This window comes from Nicotiana tabacum, chromosome 16 (assembly GCF_000715075.1).
Source record: "Nicotiana tabacum cultivar K326 chromosome 16, ASM71507v2, whole genome shotgun sequence".
In the NCBI taxonomy this organism is placed as follows: domain Eukaryota; kingdom Viridiplantae; phylum Streptophyta; class Magnoliopsida; order Solanales; family Solanaceae; genus Nicotiana; species Nicotiana tabacum.
The window spans coordinates 53,696,873-53,718,978 of record NC_134095.1 but is presented as its reverse complement, the minus strand read 5'-3'; the positions used below and the strand labels follow the sequence as shown (position 1 = coordinate 53,718,978).

Below are 22,106 nucleotides of genomic sequence, written 5' to 3'. Positions count from 1 at the left end.
GTTGAGTGTGTCGACCTTCAAGCTCGATCAGATTTAACGACTTAAGTGATGAGTTGTTCGAAAAAGTGGCAGAGTCGGAGAGGGTCGAGGAGGCCAGGTCGGCGGCTTTTGCGAAGGTGGTAGTGTTAGAGGATACCATTCACATCCTCTGATCTGAGCGGGCAAGTGATGTAAAGACGGTCGCGCTTAGGGAGACGAGGTTTGGCAAATGGATTGGTGGGCTTGAGAAAGAGGTTTCAAACCTTAATGAGTAGATCGTCATTCTTGAGGCCGAAAAGGCGCAGCTACTGGCTCAACTATCTTCATCTCGTACTTCCACTTATCCCGATGTTCCGCGAGATTTGTACGTGAAGTGGATTCAAGCTGAGGCTCAACTAGACATATTCAGGGGCTTGATAACGGCAGGGAGAGTTTCTGAGAATGAGTTTGAGGATGCTCGTGCTAAGGTGCGCGTAGCTCGGGTCGCCTGTGGTTACAATCCTACTACATCGGGGGCTAGTGATGGTGAAGATAACTTGGACAGGCTCGAGCCAGGTGCCTGGTATGATGACGAATACTCTAATGGCGAGGACGATGGTGGGGATGATGGTGGGGGCGATGCTGCTGAGTAGCGCTTTTTATAATCTTTTGTTTTTACTTTTGTGGGCGTCAGTTCGGCCCTTGTAAGATACCTCTTGATTTGGAATGCTATTTTTGCTGTTTATTTCCGAGTCTTTTCTTTTTTTCTTGAATAGTTTTCTCAATCGATTGCTTTGATTAAAGGAATTATGTTGGTAGGCGTTAGCTCGAACGTGATTGAGTGTCTTTGATTAATTTGAGTAAAGTCGAGCGTTGCCATAATTAACTCGAACGAGGTTAATTGTGAATCAAGTTCTAGTCATGCCAAATTTAAGTTGAATTTTAGCGAGGTAGAACATCACTCTTGACCAATTCGATCAAGATCAAATGTGAGTTTCTTAATTAATTCGAACGAGGTCGAATGTGAGTTGATTCGAGCGAGGTCAAATGTTACTCTTAGTTAATTCGAACAGGGTTGAATATGAGTTGATTCGAGCGAGGTCGAATGTTACTCTTAGTTAATTCGAATGAGGTCGAATGTGAGTTGATTCGAGCGAGGTCGAATGTTACTCTTAGTTAAGTCGAACGAGGTCGAATGTGAGTTGATTCGAGCGAGGTTGAATGTTACTCTTAGTTAATTCGAACAAGGTCGAACGTGAGTATCTTGATTGGTGCGGTGTTAAAAGTTGGTAGAGACATAGGCGAACATCATGTGCTTGTATGCTTTGCTTACATGTATGCATTGGATAAGTTTACATGTTTTTCGGGCTGGTATCCCAGTCCCAATCTACCTAGTCCCTTTATTGTTCGACCTGTAGAAGTATTCGAGGGGTCGAGCAATGAACTTGCTAACTTGTATTCTCACCTACTCATGCTTAACTTCGAAATGCCCTCCTCGTCTCCTTAGTAAAAACCTCCCTGAGAAAACCCAATTGGGACAAAACTCAGGTGAGGGAAAAAAAGTACGACTCGGAGAACATCTAAGTACTTAAGGTAGGCGATGTTCCAGTTGCTTGGTAGTAGTTTTCCTTCTACCGTTTCTATTTGGAACGACCCTTTGCTTGCTGCTGTCGTAATTTTGTATAGGCTGTCCCAGTTAGTCCATAGCTTTCCATCTCATGGATCCTTTCTTGCCTGTGTTTTGGCTTTGAGTACGTAGTCTCCGATTTTGAACGGTTTAATCTTGGATTTTTTGTTGTAGTATCGTTCTGCTTGTTGTTTCTGGGCGACCATCCTTATGTATGCCATGTCTTTTTATTCTTCGACCTCGTTGAGGTCTTGGCTCCTACTTTCATCGTTTCTTGGCCCGCTTTCATGTGAGTACCTTAGACTTGGTTCTCCGACCTCGACTGGTATTACTGCATCGGTACCATAGACCAATGAGTATGGTGTTTCTCCTGTGCTTGTTTTTGGCGTCGTGCGGTATGACCATAACACTTCTGGCAGAAACTCCGGTCACAGTCCCTTGGCGTTCTCGAGCTTCTTCTTCATGATATTCAATATTGACTTGTTGGAGGACTTCACTTGCCTATTGCACGCAAGATGATATGGTGTGGAGAGCATTCATTTGATATGCCATTTCTCGAAGAACTCGGTGATCTTTTTTCTAGTGAATTGAGGCCCGTTATCACAACTGATTTCTTTGGAAAGGCCGAAACGACACACAATATTCCTTCGTATGAAGGTGATCACTTCTTGATCGCGTGTTTGACCCACTTGGAAAAATAGTCAATTAAAACAAAAAAATCGTACATTACCTCGTCCCACTAGGAGGGGTTCGACAATGTTCATTCCTCATTTGATGAAAGGCCAATGCGAGGTGGCTGAGTGGAGGTGCTCGCCCGTTTGGTGGATCATGGGGACGTATCTTTGGCATTGTTTGCATTTTTTACGAAGTTGGCGGCCTCTTTTTTCATTGTGGGCCAATAGTAGCCTACTCGTATGATGCATCTGACTAGGGCTCGATTGCCGATATAAGCTACGCAGTGACCTCGTGGACTTCCTCCAGAACGTGCCGCGTCTGGTTTGGGCCTAAGCATTTTCTAGGGGGCCGCCATACGTTCTTTTGTACAAGTCGTTGTTGATGACGCTATACCTAGCCGCCTGAATTCAAAGCTTCTTGGCTTCTTTTTTATCGTCTGGAAGCACTCCGTCCTGCAAATATGTGACAATATGATTGCGCTAGTCCCAAGTTAGGTTTATAGTTTGTAACTCGATTTGATCGACGAGTGGAGGAGAGTGACCACGTTCCCTTCTCCGGTTATGCTTTTAGTGGTAGCTGCCAGTTTGGCAAAGCCGTCTGCTTTGATATTCTGTGCTCATAGGATTTGGTCGAGCTGGAATTCGTCGAACTCGGGTAATAGCTTGCAGATCTCGGCCTGGTATTTTTGTAGTCTTTTTCCTTGATTTGGAAAGTCCTTGTGACTTGATTGATGACGAGTTGAGAGTCCCACCGTAGGACGACTTGCTTCACTCCGTACTTGAGTGCTAACTTTAGCCCTGCAATCACGACCTCGTACTCAGCTTCGTTGCTACTCATATCTGGGCATCTTATGAACTGGTGAATTACTTCGCCTATTGGGACCTCGAGCACAAGTCCCAGTCCCGATCCTGATGCGTTAAAGGCGCCATCAGTATACAAAACCCACATGTCAACTTCAGGCATTATTTTTGTGCTGAAGTCGGGGAGCACTTGCAACTTTATCGTCGTTCACGGCTGATAGGTTATATCGTGCTCGCTCAATTTTATGTCCCATTTGGCCAATCTGCCCGACAACTCGGGTTTATGCAGAATACTTCTTAGGGGAAAGGTCGTGACTACCGAGATGGGGTAGCACTGGAAATAGGGTATAAGCTTTCATGAAGCTACAACCAAAGCTAGGGCCAGCTTCTTGAGGTGTGGATACCTCGTCTCAGCGTCAACCACAATTTTGCTAATATAGTAAATGGGAGATTGCGTACCTTTGTTTTCTCGGACCAGGAGCGCACTCACGGCCAGGTAGATGAGGAGATGTTCCCTAGGTTCTACCTTAGCTAGTAGTGGGGGTGAAGATAGGTACGCCTTTAACTCTTTCAAGGCTTTGACGCACTCGGAGTTCCATTGGAGTCCATTGTCTTTCTTGAGTACACCAAAAAATTTATGGCATCTGTCGGAGGACAGTGAGATAAATCTCGATAGGGCGGCTATGCGACTGGTTAGCTTCTGTACTTGTTTCTTACTAGTTAGGTTCTCCGGTATTCCTTCTATGACTTTGATTTGGTCGGGGTTGACCTCGATGCCTCATTATAATACCAAGAAGCCGAGGAACTCTCCCGAGATTACGTCGAAGGCGCACTTTTTAGGGTTCAATTTCATACAGTATCGTGCGAATATGTCGAAGGCCTTTTTTAAGTGGTCAATGTGATTCTCTTTCCTTTTTGACTTGATTAACATGTCGTCGATGTAGACTTCCATGGTTTTTCCGAGCTGGTCTTTGAACATTTTTATCACCAACCTCTGATATGTCGCCCCCGCGTTTTTCAGTCCGAAAGGCATCATTATATAGCAGTATGTCCCATGGTGAGTGATGAAAGTGGTCTTTTCTTGGTCTTCCTCCTCCATGAGGATTTGGTTATAGCCCGAGTAGGCATCCAAAAAGCTTAATAGCTCGTGCCCGGCTATTGCATCAATGAGCTGGTCGATATGGGGTAGTGGAATGAGTCATTCGGGCAGGCTTTGTTAAGATCTGTGAAGTCTACACACATCCGCCACTTCCTATTCTTCTTTTTCACCATGACCACATTGGTGACCCATTGAGGGTACTTCGATTCTCTGATAAAGCCATTTTCTAGCAGTTTTTCAACCTCCTCGCGGATCACGTCATTTATTGCGGAGTTGAATTTCCGCCTAACTTGCCGCACTAGGGGGTAAAATGGGTCGACGTTCAACTTGTGTGTTGCTATCTCTTTCGGGACGCCCGACATATTTGCATGGGAAAAGGCAAATAAGTCTGTGTTGTTAGCTAAAAATTGATGGAATTTACCTGATTCCTAAAGTTTGTGGCTGATGTAGGCTTTTTTGCTGTGCTCGTCTTCGTTGAGTTGTACAGGGTCGAGATCCTCCACAATCGATCCCGTGGCCTCTATGATTTCAGAGTCCCTGATGACATCTTTCCCTTCATTATCACCTGACCCCTACCTTGTTAATTGATATTCTGCCTCTTTTTTGCTTTTTAACTATTGGGTGTATGTGCAGTCTTGGGCGATGCAGTAGCATTCTCGGGCAATGTATTGCTCTCCTCGAATGTTGAATACCCCTCAAGGGGTGGGAAATTTGATGACTTGATATAAGGTGGAGGGGACGACTTTCATGGCGTTGTACACCGTATCCTGGTCCATGATATGGAACGTGATCTCCAAGGTGACGCCATCGGCCAGGACTGGTAGCGTGATTTCTCTAGACGTTCGCTTAACCGCATTGTTAAAACCCGTTAGTGTGATACAACATGGCACTATCCTAACCTTGAGCTTCATTTGTACGAGAACTCGAGGGTGGACAATGCACGCACCGCTCCCATTATCGACCATAATACATTTTACGTCAGTATCTAAGATGCGTAAGGTAATAACAAGGGCGTCATAATGAGAAAAGACCAAATCGTGGGTATCCGACTTATCGAAGATGATACTCTCTTCAAGATCGTCATACCGTTCTTGAGTAATTGATCGTTTCAGCTTGTGGGTGGTCGTGAATTTTACGTTGTTGATTGACGAGTCGTCGCCTCCTCCGATGATCATTTGGATGGTTTGAGTTGGGGAGGGTAGTTTTGGTGGACCCTGATGTTGTTCGTGTCCTCGAGCCAAGTTTGTCCTTCCTTAATCACTCAAAAGTTCCTTTAGATGTCCTTGGTGAGGCATGTTCACGACCTCTTGCTTGAGAGTGATGCAGTCCTCAATTTTGTGCCCCCATGCCTGATGGAACTTGCAGAGGGCATTTGACTTTCTTGTGTTTGGGTCGGACTTCATCTTTTGCGGCCATTTCACTTTTGGGTCGGGCTTCTCCGGGGTGTAGACTATTTCTTAGGGAGATACATAGCAGTCCTCAATTTTGTGCCCCCGTGCCTGATGGAACTCACAGAGGGCATTTGACTTTCTTGTGTTTGGGTCGGACTTTATCTTTTGCGGCCATTTCAATTTTGGGCTAGGCTTCTTCGGGGTGTAGACTATTTCTAAGGGAGATACATAGAAATTGTGAGCAGATAGAAGTGGAGACATACCTCTTTCACTTTGGTGAGTCCCTGTTGGCGGCCTAGATGGACCGTCGCCATGACGGGGAGGTGGTATGATGGCGATTCTGGCATATGGTTGATGTCTTTCACGGTTGAGTCACGGACCTGCATGGTCCTTTCTGATGTCATTTCTTCAGTCTTTCCTGGATTCCATTTGGACTGAGGTTAGCCGTTGAGTTGGCTTATTGAGGTCATCCTCGTCAGCTCGCACTTCGGTGCAGTAAGCGTTGCGTATCTCGTCCCAAGTGGTTGGGGATATTTCATGAGTCGGCTTAACAATTTTCTGATCGCCCTCGAACCGTTCCTTTTTAACCCGTTCTGGAAAGCTGCCACTGCAAAGGTCATCCTCACACGATTGAATCGGGCAAGGAAATCTCTTAGTCCTTCACCAGGTGATTGTTTGATGGCAAATATGTCATTCACCCTTGCCTTTGCTTTCTCAGCTCCGGCATGGGTAGTCACAAACTTGTTGGCCATTTCCTCAAATATTTCGATTGAGCATGCAGGCAACTGTGAATACCAAGTTAGTCCTCTCCTAGTGAGGGTTTCGCCGAACTTCTTCAGTAATATGGAAGACACTTGTTCTTTGGCAAGGTCGTTGCCTTTTACTACTATGACATAGTGGGTCACATGATCCTCAGGGTTCGTCGTGCGATCGTATATTTTCAAGTATGACTGCATTTTGAAGGTTTTAGGTATGGCGTGTGGTGCAACTTATTCATTGTACGGTTGCTCAACGAACCGACCGGCGTCCCTTTTTGATAAGAGTTTTGGGGTGCTTGGTATTTTGTCCACCCTTTCTTGATGCTCTTTCATTTGGTCACATAGCATTTTGTTCTTGTTCTCCATCTCCTCCATCTTTCTCAAAATGGCTGTGAGGGTATCGTTACCTGTATCATTAACGTTTTAAGTAATACCTATCATAAGAGGAGGGCCGTGCTGCTCGTCTATGACTGGTGTGATGTAGACTCTCGTAGTTTCTTTGTTCATCCTTTGGGTGGGCTTGTCAAGAATGTTGGTTAGAGTGTTTGTCAACCACACCTCGAGCAGCTTTTTCACTGCTGGTGATGCACTTTGCGTTGTGGATGTAGAGCCCCCTTTACCGAGTGAGGTTGTGATGCTGCCATGAGGAGGGGGCGAGCTGTTTCACCGGGGAGATGACGTCTTCGCCCTCCGTTTTACCGACTTCATTGATGGTATTGAAGAGATTAGCGGTGAGGTCGGCTATCGTTTTCCTCTTTTTCTCTCCATTACCTGCCATGTTAGATTTGTATGCACAAGGAAGTGTCGTGTTTTTTGCATTTTTTTTGTTATAAATCTAGAGGAAAATAAAATTTTAACTAGAAAATTCCCACAGACGACACCAAATTTGTTTGACCAAAAAGCATAAATTTTTTTGTTAAACTAATTAAGTAAAGAGATAAGGGGCTAATCCTAATTAAAGATAATAACCTCGGATCTAAAACAGGTTTATGTGAATAACGCGAGGACCATGTGAAAATGGATTTAATGTAGCACAAATTAAATGCTACGGTTTACTAATAGAAAGAGGATAATGATAAACAATAAATACAATAAATGACACTAAATGTAAATAAGGATGAAGATTCACCCAATATTGAATGAGGGAACGATTCCTTCCTCTGACAATGATGAATGACAAGAATATAAGGGAATATTGGGCACTTTCTCGGACCAGTGGAAATGACAATGAATGAGCTAAAAAGATCGAATCTCTTTAGAAAATTGTTCTTTTTATTATCTAGAGAGCTCACTTTCGAAAGTTTTCTTATCATATGGAATATTACATGCCTTTTGCATTATCTTTCCTCTTATTTATATGGGGTATTCCCAAAGAACCCTAAAAGGTACAAACAGAGAGAATATTCAACAGAATATTCCTTTTGTTGGTTCCAAAGCTATACTAGTCGTTACTTCTGTCCATGCTGCTCGACCTCGACCTTGATGAACCACTCAGCAGCTACTTCTGTTGACCACTGATCGACCTCGGTCAAACTGCCCATATTAATTTGCAGGTCACTCATGATAATCGTCTCATGCGTATCAAATTTTTCTAGTTCGATTTTGACCCATCCAAAGATCACCACAAAGAATCTGCTTGCAAAGTCCATTGATCATTGTGAAAACTGACTGTTGGCTTTTCATCGCAGTAAATGATAAAGGGGCTTTCATGATTGTGTTTTCCTTCATATGTTGTTATCAAATAGCTGGAATCAATTCCATCTCTTTCCACCTTCTTCTTTACCTTGCAACCTCCACTTGAACACTTGTAGTAATTCCTGTTTAATTGGTTTCCCCATTTTGTTAGTGCATTTCTGATGTTGTATTCCCTATTGAGATACATATTTCATTTATTTGTTATTTCATCTTAAGGTGAAAAGATAAAAGAAGAGCAAAAGAAAAACAAAGAACTATACATCATTTCCGAGCAATATTAGTTGAGATCGACCTTATAAATTCTTACGATTCATGTTACGTCATTTAAACATGTCTTGGTCCAATATTACAAAAACTATAGGTTTTTCAAGCACCACAAGTACTTTTTTGCATTTTTCACTAGTATATATGTCTCAGACAAGGCTAAAAACTCCTAACAAACGTTGGATCAATCTAAGTAGACGTAATAACATATTATTAAAACATAGTTTTTGAATCAATTATTATCACCTCTATAGATATTTTTTGTTCATTGTGCCATAGTTTTAATTAGTTTTGCATAAAGAGACAGTAAATCTTTCGAAATAATTTCATTACCTAGGCAACATAAAATAAAAGGTTAAAAAAGTGTAGGTCAAAGAATCTAAAATTTATAACAAAAAGATATCGGAATAAATTCGATAGGAACCGACAAGAATAAATGAAGCAGATGTTAGCTGGGGATAATCTGCATCAGTCAGTCGCTGACTTACTGCTCCAAGTCTTCAATATATCCATTGTGAGTTAAAGAACACATTTAATCGCTATCTCCTTTAAAACTTTATTTATGTCCCATTCATAATGTATTTTAGCTATAGCGCTAGAAGTGTACCAGCCTAACTCAGTAATTTTAATTCAAATAATATAATTATATTAAAAAATATCACTAAATATGTACAAAAATTAATTTTAAAAATCAGTTACTAACATATGATATTGCGCTATTGTGAATTATATTTTAGAATGCATAAAGTTCATATCTTGGCTCCATCTCGATGTGCGTTGTGGGAGTTTCTGGGAGGAAAGGGTATGAAAAAGACCATTTCCAAAGTCAAGTGACTCAAGCGCAGTCTAATTAGACCATATTTTTGTGATATATAATAGGACCAGTTTAGATATGTGTGCGTGTGTATATTAAAAAGGGATATTTTATCACTTTTAGCCATGCCAGAAATTATTTACATTCGATAGTCGAAAAGTTATATAAAAGTTGTATGCTTTTTGTATATAGCATACAGAATGTATATTATACAAAAATTATACAAAAAATATATTTTTTCGACTATTATTTTGAGAGCATCTATACAATGTCATTTTCCCTATTAAAAAAAGGTACATCCTTTCACTTTCTCAATATTTGTGTGTCCGGATTGTGAAAAATTGAATTTTAATCAAGTTTGAGATTCTAATCTTAGCAATTGTTGGTTAATTAACAAACACATACATGAAAGACTTCTAGCACCCAATAATTGGCTTTTATATATTTAGTGTGCGTACAATCCTTGAATATTTCTGAAATAATCCACCTTCAAAACCAAAAGTAATAATATATATAATTTACGAGTATTTAGACAGAATTTGCACCAAAACATTAAAATGATTATCGTGTTGATATAGACGATCGTCACGCAAGCTAGAGCTCAGAATTTTGATATATTTACCTTGGATTTGTGTTACTTTTCACCTTCTTTTTTCCATATTTCCTCCATTTGTATCCATCATCCAAGGTCTCAAGCTCGGTCTTTGTTCTAAAAGCAATTGCATGTTTTTCAGCCTTCTTTTCTTTCTCTATCCCCTTATTGCTTGAATTTCTTTAAAACATCAACATCAAACAAACAAGTAAATAAATAATTAAATATATAAACCATTAAAATCATCAATGAATAATTATCAATATCCTCCAGAATTATCACCCTTAGTTTAGTAGTAGTGACTTACTCATTCATGTGAATATTTGTTGGTGTGGCATCAAATGAACTAGCTGATGAGTTTCCACTATAGGTACTAGTGCTTATCTCTTGTTGCATGAAAGGATTTTGGGAATAAAGTGAAGTACTATTAAAGCTGTTATTTGAGCTGGAATATTCTTCACCATCATTAATCAACTGATCAATAAACGAAGTGTCAAAATCTTGATACATATTGTGGCCATGATCTTGATTCATATTGATGAGAGGAGAAAAGGCAAAATTAGGGTTTATAGTTTGATGAGAAATATTGCTTGTTTCTTGGAAAGTGGAAGAGCCAAACATGGTTTAATTTGAGAAGAAGCCAATTAACAAAGACTTTTTAGAGTCTCTCTAAATAGAATGGATGATGTGGTTGTATTTAATAATTTGATAGTGTGGTTTTATATAGTATTATAGATTGTGTGGTGAATTTTTGTCTTTGGACATGAGCTTCCTTATCACCTTCCTAGCAGTATCTATGGAGTTTCTTTACCTTTTTTATGTGTCGCTCTTCTTGTGTCATCATATGACGAAATAATTGAACAGGTTAAGTTTGGAACTTCTTTTGTCCTTTTGTGCATATTTAAAAAGTCTGAATTAATAACAACGGATATATACCTTTTTCATTGCAGAATTTGATGCCTTATTTTTGTTATGACGGTGGTTTCGCTAAGCTTATATTTTATGTACGCCTCAACTATTTTATTATGTATTTGTTACTTTTTATTAGGATAGGCATCGATAGCCCTACAAATCAAAGCTTAATTAGGTAGAATGTGATGCCTTATTATATGCTGTTTACACAAATAAAGGTTATCAACTAATAGTAATTTGTTTTTATTATAGTTGCATGATCGGATGCCATTTATACAAAGGAACTTATGTAGTTATGCGACGTCCTAAGGTTGACTATTTAGTGTAATTTTTTAATAGGTAACTTGTTATGGAATGGAGTGAAAGAAATTAGGGGCATTTGTATCTATATTCATTTTTGGGCCACGTTTTAACTTGTGTTCGCTTTGTTAAAAAAATTGCAAGCGTACCCACTTTTTCGCGTAACTTCAGCATACGGGGCTGAAGTAGCAAAGGCAATCACGCAAAACTTCAGCATTTAGTAGACGAGACTGAAGTAGCAAGTGTGCTGAAGTTTTTGTTTTAATTGCTGAAGTTTTTGTTTTTGTAACTGGCGAACTTCAGCTCTAGAGCTGAAGTTTTTGTTTTGTAACTGGCGAACTCAGCTCTAGAGCTAAAGTTTTTGTTTTTGTAACTGGCGAGCTTCAGCTCTAGAGCTGAAGTTTTTGTTTGTAACTGGTGAACTTCAGCTCTAGCGTCTTCTTCCCTTCATAATGATACAACCATTTCTGCTCTAGCTTCGAGAAGATTTCCAGCGTCATCTTACTGAAGTCCATCACTGAACATTGAAACAAGCAATGAAAGTAATTTACTGTACTGATGGATTATGCAACAGTTAATGGAAACTGCTCTCGATGAAACGAAAACGTTGTGGTATGACATCCCAATATTTGAAGAATAGAAGAATTACAATAAGACTTGACACCAATATGCTGCTGCTAATGCCATGCATTATCAAATAGGATCTGTAGCTGCATCATTTAACAGATCATCTATTGCCACCATTCAATCATGCAACAAGACTTCGATATTCTTCGGAGAGGCATTTATGATGCAAAATTGCACTATATATTCCTATTTTTTTCTTATTTATTTCTTCTGCACTGATAGAAATACAATCTGTGCAGTGCGACTTCAGAAAGAGGTTGAAGGCGGATATAACTTTGAGAAAAATGGGTATAGGTTAAATGGAGGCGACCAAATAGGGCGCCCCGTACAATTTTTACAAAAAATTAAGAGCCCGTTTGCATAAGAAATTTTTTTCTTTTTTTTTTTCGAAAAATTTTCACTTTTTTTCGAAATCAGCGTTTGTTCATAAAGTTTTCAATTTTTATTTGAAGATGCATTTTGGAATTTTATGAAAATTTGAAAAACTCCAAAAAGTTGTTTTTCAAAATTTTCACTCGGATCACTCACAAAACTTCAAAAACAATCCAAAATTATATTCATGTCCAAACACAACTCTAATTTTTAAATACAATTTTCACTTAATTTTTTCTTTTTTTAAAATTTTACAATTCTTATGTCCAAACGCCCACTAAGTTTTTCGTTTACATTGTAGATCAATATAACACAATATCCATTACATCCCACGAGTTGCATTTTAATAACATTAAAAATCTAACAAGTCAAATAATTATTTGATTCTTCAGTAGTGTACAATACATACATTAGGGAAAAGATAGCGTATCTCCAGTTTTTATCACTTGGTAGTGTTTCTCACCCTGTATGTACAATTCTTCTTGGAAATAATCTTTTCCTATTTTTTTTTAAACTGACAGGTGAAAAAAAATTAACATGTGATACAATTGTGTATGGGGACCGTTATGTTTTTCATGTTATTTACGGTCAAAAGCATATGCCTCCGACTTATAAGCTCGAGGGTCCGTCCTAAGCCCGAGCCCGGGCAAGGTCAAGTTCGAGCTCGACGGATCAGACTCGAGCTTGAAGACAGAATGCAATGCCCGGAGATAGGAGTACGAGGAATACCGAAGCTGAGTATGCTCGACCCCGAAATTGTACCGTTATGGATTTGTAACAGAATAAACTAGATTCCTGCCATGTCCCCAAAATCATGGCGCAAATCCCGAAATAGGATTTTACGATTCAGTACTAGGCGATTAGACAGTTGTATCAAGAATATTCCTTACTATAAATAGAAATATACCTTATTTAGGGTTCCCCTATTATATAAAGGGGACCCCAATCATTTTGTAAGATCATCTAATCATTGGCAAGGAATATACTATCATACTTTTCTCTCTTACTGTTCATCAGAATTGTCCTTTACATTTATTGTTCTTGCTTTATTGCTCTTAGTTCATCTCGAGGTCACTAAGCTCGAGGTCACTACTGCTGAGTAACATTGGTTTGATTCACTTATTTCTTTCATTTCTACTTCATATTTCTTGATTATTAATTGGTATTAAACTAAATCGCATATCTTTAAAACCACTAATCAAATTTAATTGTTACTCGTATTTTCGAGGTAAACAGTTTGGTGCCCACCATGGGGCTAAAGATAATAGTGATACTGATTCTCACTACACGCGTTGTTTTTACACTTTTTCTTGTCAAGATTTTTTGATTCTCAGGGTGAAACATGTCTAGCTCACAAAACGCACCTGTTCATGACAACGAAGGTCTTGGAGAAAATAACAATACAGGGGTCGGTGTACCACCGATAAACCTAGGAGAAGTGCCAAATATGGAACCAGTTGATTCAGTTGACACGTTGCTCTAAACACGGATTTAGGCATAGACCCCGGAGAAAATGCGCATGGAAGCCCGACCTGGTGGCCAAAGGGGAATCAGCCTCCAAGTGATATTCGAGATGCTGCAAGCACAGCAGATCGCCATTGCTCAACTTCAAAGTCAGAATAAGACTCCGAGTGTAGCTAAACATGAAAACACTCGACGTGCTGAACTAATGCCAGAGAGGTCGAATAAAAGTGACTCGGGGACTGACCCTACCATTATAAGGATGCTCGAAGAGCTTACCAAGAGGCTCGAGTCTGAGGAAAAGAAGATTGAGGACAATGACAAAAAGGTGGAGACTTATAGCTCCCGTGTTGACCAAATACCGAGGGGAACCTCCAATTTTGAAAGGTTTAGATGCCAAAAAGTTCATACAAAAACCATTCCCTCAGAGCGCAGCTCCGATGCCTATTCCCAAAAAAATTTGCATGCCCGATATACCCAAATATAATGGGACTACCGACCCTAACGAGCATATTACTTTATATACTTATGGGATCAAAGGAAATGACTTAAATGACGATGAGATCAAATCAGTATTATTAAAAAAGTTTGGGGAAACATTGTCGAAAGGAGCCATGATTTGGTACCATAACTTGCCTCCTAATTCAATTGATTCGTTTGCTATATTAGCAGTCGCCTTCGTGAAAGCCCACGCCGGGGCCATAAAGGTGGCCACGAGAAAATCAGACGTATTCAAGATAAAACAGAGGAACGATGAGATGTTAAGGGAGTTCGTGTCTAGGTTCCAGATGGAGCGAATGGATTTACCACCGGGCTCGGATGACTGGGCAGTACAAGCTTTTATGTAGGGTTTGAATGAAAGGAGTTCGATTGCGTCTCGACAACTAAAGTAGAACTTGATTGAGTATCCAAGTGTGACATGGTCAGATGTGCACAACCATTACCAATCAAAAATCAGGGTCGAGGACGACCAGTTGGGAGCTCCCTCAGGTTCATTTCATCCTAACAGATTCGCAGCCAAGCCCCCAAGGGATGCACACAGGGAATTGCGATAGAACAAGGAACGATATAGGCCATACGTTGATCGAGAAAAAATGGCTCGCGCAGTAAAGCCCCTCGAAATGATCGGAGAAACAATCGAGGCCAAAGTTCTTGAGGACTCATGAGTAAGAGCGGGTTCGATAAGCATACTAACCCCACAGAGGATCCTCGTTTGTCAGAATTTAACTTCAGTGTAGATGCACCAGGGATCATGTCAGCTATTTTAAGGATCAAAGACACGAGGTGGCCTAGGCCCATACAAACTGATCCTTCTCAAAGGAACCCAAACTTGATGTGCACGCATCATGGCACACATGGTCATAAAATCGAAGATTGCAGGTAGCTAAGGGAAGAAGTGGCTCGATTGTTCAATGAAGGTCACCTTCGAGAATTCCCCAGTGATCGAGCCAAGAATCACCTCAGGGAAAGAGATGCAAAGAAAAATGAGCAAGAAGAACCACAACATGTAATCCACATGATCGTTGGTGGAGTCGATGTCCCCCAACGACTTGTATTCAAGCGCACCAAGGTATCAATCACCAGAGAAAAACGAACTCAGAGCTATGTGCCCGAGGAAGCCTTATCATTCTATGACGAAGAAGCAGAAGGCGTATCTCAGCCACACAACGATGCCCTGGTAATTTCTATCCTTTTAAATAAAATTCAAGTTAAACGTGTTTTAGTGGATCCAGGTAGCTTAGCATAAATAATAAGATCAAGGGTCGTAGAACAACTCAGCCTGCAAGGTCAGATCGTACCTGCATCCCGGTCCTAAATGGCTTCACATGGCAAGCGAAACGACAAAGGGAGAGATTATCCTGCTAGCAAATGTATCCAGGACCATACAAGATACAAAGTTCCATGTCATCGATGTCACACCCCTTTTTTACAAGCCTCACTTAACCCTCTTAAATAAATAAAAAGATTTCGCAAAGCTCGAAAGGGTTTTTCAATTTTGAAAGTGACAAATGACAGTGTTCAAAAGGATTTACTCAGAGTCGCCACCTGACATTTGTTTCGGTGTGCAAGGTCATCGTTTTTAAAAATAATTTTCCTTTAAAAACACTTTAGACTCCAAAACTAAATCTACACTAGAGATTCGGGTAAGGGGGGTTCATTTGACTCGGAGAGAAGGTGTTAGATATTCCTCGAGTCCCTTAACTAGTACGGTTGTGTACTTGATCTAAGTGGATCTTAGAATATTCAAATTGAGGTAAAAATAAACACGGAAGAACAAATAAACACACATGAGGCTCGAGGTCGTCCCCACCTAATAAAATAAAAAAACAAAAGTAAAAATAAAAATACTATTCTATGCTTCCTCAAAGTGTTCCATTACTGGACTTCAAATACAAATACTTTGGGGCATACCCTGGATAAAAATATATACAAATTTCTTGGGGAATTCCCCGGATATATTTAACTAAAGGAACGACCTCTCGCCGCGAAACCAACAAAAATCCTAAGGCTTGCCTACCCAAATGATAACGGCCTAAGCATACTCTTAGTGATTAAAAATAAAATGATATTAAGTTTGATTTTGAGTTTATGATCAAGAACCAATTCTAATTTTCATAGATTATTTCTCCGATCCGACCCCTCAAAGTGTCGCTATATCCATTCAAACTAATTCTGTCATGTCTTCAAATTCAAATGTATAGAACACATCTTATAAAACATAATTTAGTGGAACAAACTAAGATTAAAATCATACCATTCCAAGAACAAATTTAACAAAGTAACAATAAAGCAAACCAAAACCAAGTCGTAACAGATCAATTCAACCACAAAGTCCACAAGAAAAGTGAAGAAAGGAAGAGATATGAACCTAAAAATTAGCTTTAATTTGACTGAAATTTTAAGTAAATTACACGAGTGATGAACCAACTGGTATGGACGAGATTGGAAACGGTCGGAACATGAACGAACAAACCACAAACAACAACTTAGACCAGCTCCACAAATGGTGGCAGGTTTTCGTGTGTGCGCGGTGGTTTTGGGGTGGTCCCCGGTGTAGGTCTGCCGCTGCATTTTTTTTGGAATCTCTCTCGTGTTTTTTGTCTTAGGTTTGGGTGTTGTGAAGATGGAGGAGAAGGGTTCAGGGGTCGATCTTTTTTGCTGAAAAAAATGAATGATGGGGGTGGTGAGGTTTGTTGGAGAAGACCAAGTCCAAAAGGGGTGGGGGGCGGGTCCTTTGTTTTAGCGGCAACTTTTCAGTCTTTAGCTGAAGGAGATACATTTCCACCCAAAACGGCCAACAAGTAAGCAACAATTACCTTCATTTTTATCCTCTCTGTATCCAAACAATTTGAAAAAGCTGTGAAATCCTTCTTCTTCAGTGGTCGTTTTAGGGACAACTTCTAGGGTTCAACCTTATTTTTGGTTTTCAAGAAGAAGGGATGGATGAAGGGTCCGTTTTTCTGTCCCTAGGTCTGCTTCTTTATTCTGTCAAGAAGATGATGACAAGGGGGGTTGTGAAAGAGATGAAAATCTAGGGGGGGGGGGTCGTGTATGTGTAACGGCGCTGCTTGTAGCTCCCAACTCCTAGGTCTTTGTTTTTTTGAAGAACAAGCTGGTGCCTCCTTTGTCTAGGTCTTTAGGCGTTAGTCTATGTAGGTATAGGGTCTTGGGTTTAATTAAAGGGTAGGGGTGTTGGGATAAGGGTTAATTTTGGGGCAATGAGGATTTGGGCTCAAGGGCTAGTCCAAAATTGGGTCATTTTCTTGTCCAAAATTGAGCTAAAATTGTCTTGAATTAACTAACAATTGGGCTTCTTAGAAGATCTGGATTTCGTTAACTAAAGGCCTAAGTTTTCCTTATTTATAATAGTATAAAGCATCTTAAAAAATGTAAGACTACTCCCAATTAATTAAAATAAACTATTAAAGATAAACCATAAATGAAACTGTTTTCTTTTTGGTATTTTTCAAGATTAAAAATGACTACAAAACATTAGTGAAACTATTTTTTTTTGTAACTTTCATTTTCTTGTAACAAAATAAAGTAAAAGAGTAAAAATTAGTTGAAATAGCTATATTAGGCCTAAATTAAATATTTACATGCTAAAATATAAGAAATCTTGGGGAGGGTCAAAAATCACATGTCTACAGCTGCCTCTCTTTGACTGGAAATACGAAGTATTTTCACACAAAGAACGACTAGATAATTTTTTTGACCCGACCCTTATTTGGAGAGACTAGACTAGGAGGGAAGAGAATGTGACTGAGCCCTGGTATTTGAGCTGCCTACATATCCTTGGCTATAAAGGAATCATGTCACGTGTAGTTCAGAAGTAGGAACAGTGATGGAGTGTACCGAGGTGGAGAGCCGATTGAGGTGCCGTCGTCGAGGTTCTGTCCGCGGTCCAATTATTACATCAAAATCAAAAAATGAAAAAAGACTAACTAAGCCTGTCAACTATGAGTTTCAAGATGCCTATCTATAAGTCTTCTGAAGCTTGATCTTGAGTCTTGAATGGTTCTTCGTGCAGACTTTAGATTTGAACCTTGACGCTTGCTAGTTGTAGGTGCTAGTTCATCTTCTTAAGCTTTTCAGATCAAAACCGGACACACCATGCTTGTGACTTCAGTCATGTCTTAAGCAATCCACCTCTTGTCTCAGCTTCTGCATTTTGGATTCACTTCCCTTTTCTTTTTTCCCTTTTTTTGTTTTTCTTTTCTATTCTGGATTGAAATTACTTCTGTTGATCATCTCGGACTGTTGACTCCCATTCTTGCCGCGAGTTTCTGCTACTTCTAACTTGAATTGTATTCTAAAATGACTTCCCTCGTTCTTTAGGTGGGCGCCTGCTACTGACTTGAAACTTGAAATGACACTAAAATGAACTCTGAAATGTCTTCACTCGTTCCCAAGGTGGGTGCCTGCAATCAAAATAACAAAACAAACAAAAATTTCTATCCCTATTTGCACTAGGAAGATTTGTGAGTTGTTAGCAAAACTGTAAATCACCTGTGCTATTGATGCGATGATGAGAGTAAACTAAAGACTCGACTAGGATGTGCGTCTTCTGTGGATCAAACTAAGAATATTTGACTAGTAAGTTCGTTTGCTAAGAATAGAACCTGAATGACCCAAACTGGGAAGTGCTTATCCCAAGGATAATAGGATAAAACTCGATTGATTCAAACTAGGAAGTGCGTCTCCTAAGAGATATAACTTGAATGAACCAAAACTAGGAAGTGCGCTTCCTAGGGGTAAAATTTCAATTTGGGAAGTGCATCTCCTAAAGTAAAAATATAACCTGAAAGACACAGACTAGGAAGTGCGTCTCCTAGGGGTGAAACTTCAATTACTCAAACTAGGAAGTGCGTCCCCTAATAATGAACCTAAAAGACCCAGATTAGGAAGTGTGTCTCCTAGGGGTAAAACTTCAATGACTCAAACTAGGAAGTGCGTCTCCTAGGAATGAACTTAAATGACTCAAACTAGGAAGTGTGTCTCCTAGGGATAAAATCTCAATTTAGGAAGTGTGTTAAATAACCCAAAACTAGGAAGTGCGTCTCCTAGGGGTAAATTCTCAATTTAAGAAGTGCATCGCCTAAAACAAAAATATAACCTGAAAAACCTAGACTAGGAAGTGCATCTCCTAGGGTGAACTTAAATGACTCAAACTAGGAAGTGCATCTCTTAGGGGTAAAATCTCAATTTAGGAAGTGCGTCTCCTAAAACAAAAATATAACCTGAAAAACCCTGACTAGGAAGTGCGTCTCATAGGGGTGAAACTTCAATGACTCGAACTAGGAAGTGCGTCTCCTAGGAATGAACTTAAATGACCAAAGTTAGGAAATGTGTCTCCTAGGAATGGACTTAAATGAGAAAAGCTAGGAAGTGCGTCTCCTAGGAATGAACTTAAATGACCAAAGTTAGGAAGTGCGTCTCCTAGGAATGGACTTAAATGAGAAAAGCTAGGAAGTGCGTCTCTTAGGAATGAACTTAAATGACCCAAACTAGGAAGTGCGTCTCCTAGGGGTAAAATTTCAATTTAGGAAGTGCGTCTCCTAATTTAAAATATAACTTGAAAGACCCAAACCAGGAAGTACGTCTCCTAGGGGTGAAACTCAGTTTAGGAAGTGCGTCTCCTAAAACAGAATATAACCTGAAAGACCCAGACTAGGAAGTGCATCTTCTAGGGGTAAACTCTTAATTTAGAAAGTGCATCTCTTACGGGTGAAACTTCAATGACTCAAACTAGGAAGTGCATCTCCTAGGAATGAACTCTCAATTTAGGAAGTGCATCTCCTAAAGGTATATCCTGAAAGACCCAGACTTGGAAGTGCGTCTCCTAGGGGTAAACTCTTAATTTAGGAAGTGCGTCTCGTAAATAGTATAACCTGAAAAACCTAGACTAGGAAGTGCGTCTCCTAGAGGTGAAACTTTAATGACTCAAAATAGGAAGTGCGTCTACTAGGAATGAATTTAAATGACCAAATCTAGGAAGTGCGTCTCCTAACAAGTATAATCTGAAAGACCCCTACTAGGAAGTGCGTCTCCTAACGGGTAAAACTTCAATGACTCCAACTAGGATGTGCATCTCCTAGGGATGAATTTAAATGACCAACATTAGGTAGTGCGTCTCCTAAAATAAAAATATAACTTGAAAAACTCAGCCTAGGAAGTGCGTCTCTTATGGGTAAAACTTGCATGGACCAAAACTAGGAAGTGCATCTCCCAAGGATGGACTTAAATGACTTAAACTAGGAAGTACATCTCCTAGGGTAAAAATCTCAATTTAGGAAGTGCGTCTCCTAAAATAAAATATAACTTGAAAGGCCCAAATTAGGAAGTGCTTCTCCTAGGGTGATGTGTGATCTTCTCAATAGCCTTTGCGCAAGTAGAATTGGTGCATTACACTTGAAAAATTCAAGCTTTTTATGAACATAACCTTCATACCTATTTTAGACAAAGAAAACTTGTGAGTTTAAAACACGGTGGTTAGTTTGTGGCCTTGACCTTGAAGGCGACTGCTTCTGCATTTGCCAAGATAACTTTGATTTCAACTTGGACGACCTTGACTATTATCGACTACCCATTTCTTTCAACCCTTATCGCAGAAAACACCTATGCTCCATTCGATCCCAACATCCTCTATCTGTTACATTTTCCGCATGAATTGACATTTACCGAACCTTTGCATTTCACATGAATCCCAAAGCTTGTTAATTGTTATCAACTAAGTACGCATACTATTCTTTCCTGACTTAGGCCACTTTAATGTGCTAGCCAGACTCTTCTTTGTGCAATTGGAGAGTTGGTAACAGATTTTGAAGTCATTTCTCACTTGTTCTAACCAAACAGACTCAAGAAGGGACTCAAATAAAAACAACAGGAACAAAATAAAGGACAAGGGAAAGAGATGATACCTAACAAGAAAATTACAAAGTAGAAACTTATCAGATGTGGATACCAACTCTAATGACCATGACATGCACCTTTGGATTAAGTGGCCTAATCTCTCAAGCAAGTCTAATATTCAACTCTTGTTGTACCTCTTCGCTGTGAAACTGGGCTTCAGCGCTTCAATTGTCCCATCTTGTCCACAATCCTCAATTGACTTGTAGTGCCCTGAAAGGTTTTCACCATCAAGCCTCTCTCATCTTTTCTTTTCTCAACTCACCGTCACTTTACGGTGCCCATGAGGGTTTTTACCTATAAGACTCTCTCATTTATCATTTTTTCTCTTTGCGATGAGAACAAAGTATTACCCATGATGTAGGAAGATCACATTTTGACCACACACTTGATTTGGCATCCTTAAATATTGGTCGGAAGGTCTTTCATTGGACCGTAATGTAGGCTTTTGGACATGGTTGGAAAGAAATGGTGGCATGAAGGCTCAAAATAATTTAAGATGAAAGGGTAAAAAATTACAACTTTTGGAATCATATCTTTTGGCAAAATTAAAACTTCTGCCCCAGTTTCTTTAGGTCTGGGGAATTTTGATGGGATTTCTAAGAAAATTTGCCCCACTCTCGACTTCGGGGGATGTTGATACCCAATTTTTCTCTATGTATTTTTATATACAAAATACTTTCAAAATAGCATGTACATACATATATAAGCATGCCCAAGAGTTTTGGTATTTTTTCCTAATTTTTAAGATTTTAAAATCAATTTACAGTCTATTTTTAGCAGTACAAAATCCAATAATTATTCCCAAGATTATTATTTTGGTGAATAACTTATTTTATTCTCATATTATACTAAAATATAGTTAAGGTGATTTGTTGTATATTTTTAAAAATTTATTTGTTATTTAACAGACTAAATTGCATATAATTGCAATTATAGCTTACTTTAAGATTAATAGCATTTTATAATTGTAAAATTGGGTCCAATATTTTTAAATTAATATTTATATACTATTAATTATTTCAGTACTTTTCATTTGCTTTTAAAATCATCTTCACTTTTTTTTATAAAATAAAAAGGGAAATTGGCTATTTAATATTTAGCCCCATTTTTATTTCAACAATAGCCCCATTACATTTTAATTGTAGCCTTAAGTTGACTCAATAAACTAGCCCAATTCCATTTGTACCCAACCCACGACCCAATTCCAAATGACCCTCCCGGTTCCTACTATTGATCCAGGCCGTTGTTCATTTTGATCAACGGCCATAAACTACCCTTACCTTTTTTAACCCCAAACGACTACTCTAATCCCTCATTTCCCATCTCTCAGCCTCCTTTGAAACCTCTC

At 39.4% G+C, this 22,106-nt stretch overlaps 1 protein-coding gene across 2 annotated transcripts; it reads right to left on the bottom strand.

Moving 5' to 3' along the window:
- Positions 1-7,560: 7,560 nt before the first annotated feature.
- Positions 7,561-10,386, bottom strand: LOC107807916 (putative WRKY transcription factor 51). Of its 2 annotated transcripts, none has more exons than XM_016632372.2 (3): positions 9,981-10,386; positions 9,704-9,853; positions 7,561-8,176 (listed from the first exon to the last, which is right to left on the bottom strand). In XM_016632372.2, the coding sequence occupies exons 1-3, from the start codon at positions 10,292-10,294 to the stop codon at positions 7,927-7,929; spliced, it is 714 nt and encodes a 237-aa protein (XP_016487858.1). In that variant the 5' UTR covers positions 10,295-10,386; the 3' UTR covers positions 7,561-7,926. The 2 variants fall into 2 exon arrangements, with proteins under 2 accessions (XP_016487858.1, XP_016487859.1); XM_016632373.2 differs by having other exon boundaries at positions 7,561-8,125; positions 9,981-10,385.
- Between the last annotated feature and the right edge of the window lie 11,720 nt (positions 10,387-22,106).

Excerpts from the sequence above, each read along its gene's own strand:
- LOC107807916 (XM_016632372.2), bottom strand. The coding sequence starts at position 10,294 with ATGTTTGGCTCTTCCACTTTCCAAGAAACAAGCAATATTTCTCATCAA. Across the intron at positions 9,854-9,980 it reads ACAAATATTCACATGAATGA|AAATTCAAGCAATAAGGGGA; the intron begins GTAAGTCACTAC and ends GATGTTTTAAAG. Across the intron at positions 8,177-9,703 it reads AAAAGTAACACAAATCCAAG|GGAATACAACATCAGAAATG; the intron begins GTAAATATATCA and ends GTATCTCAATAG.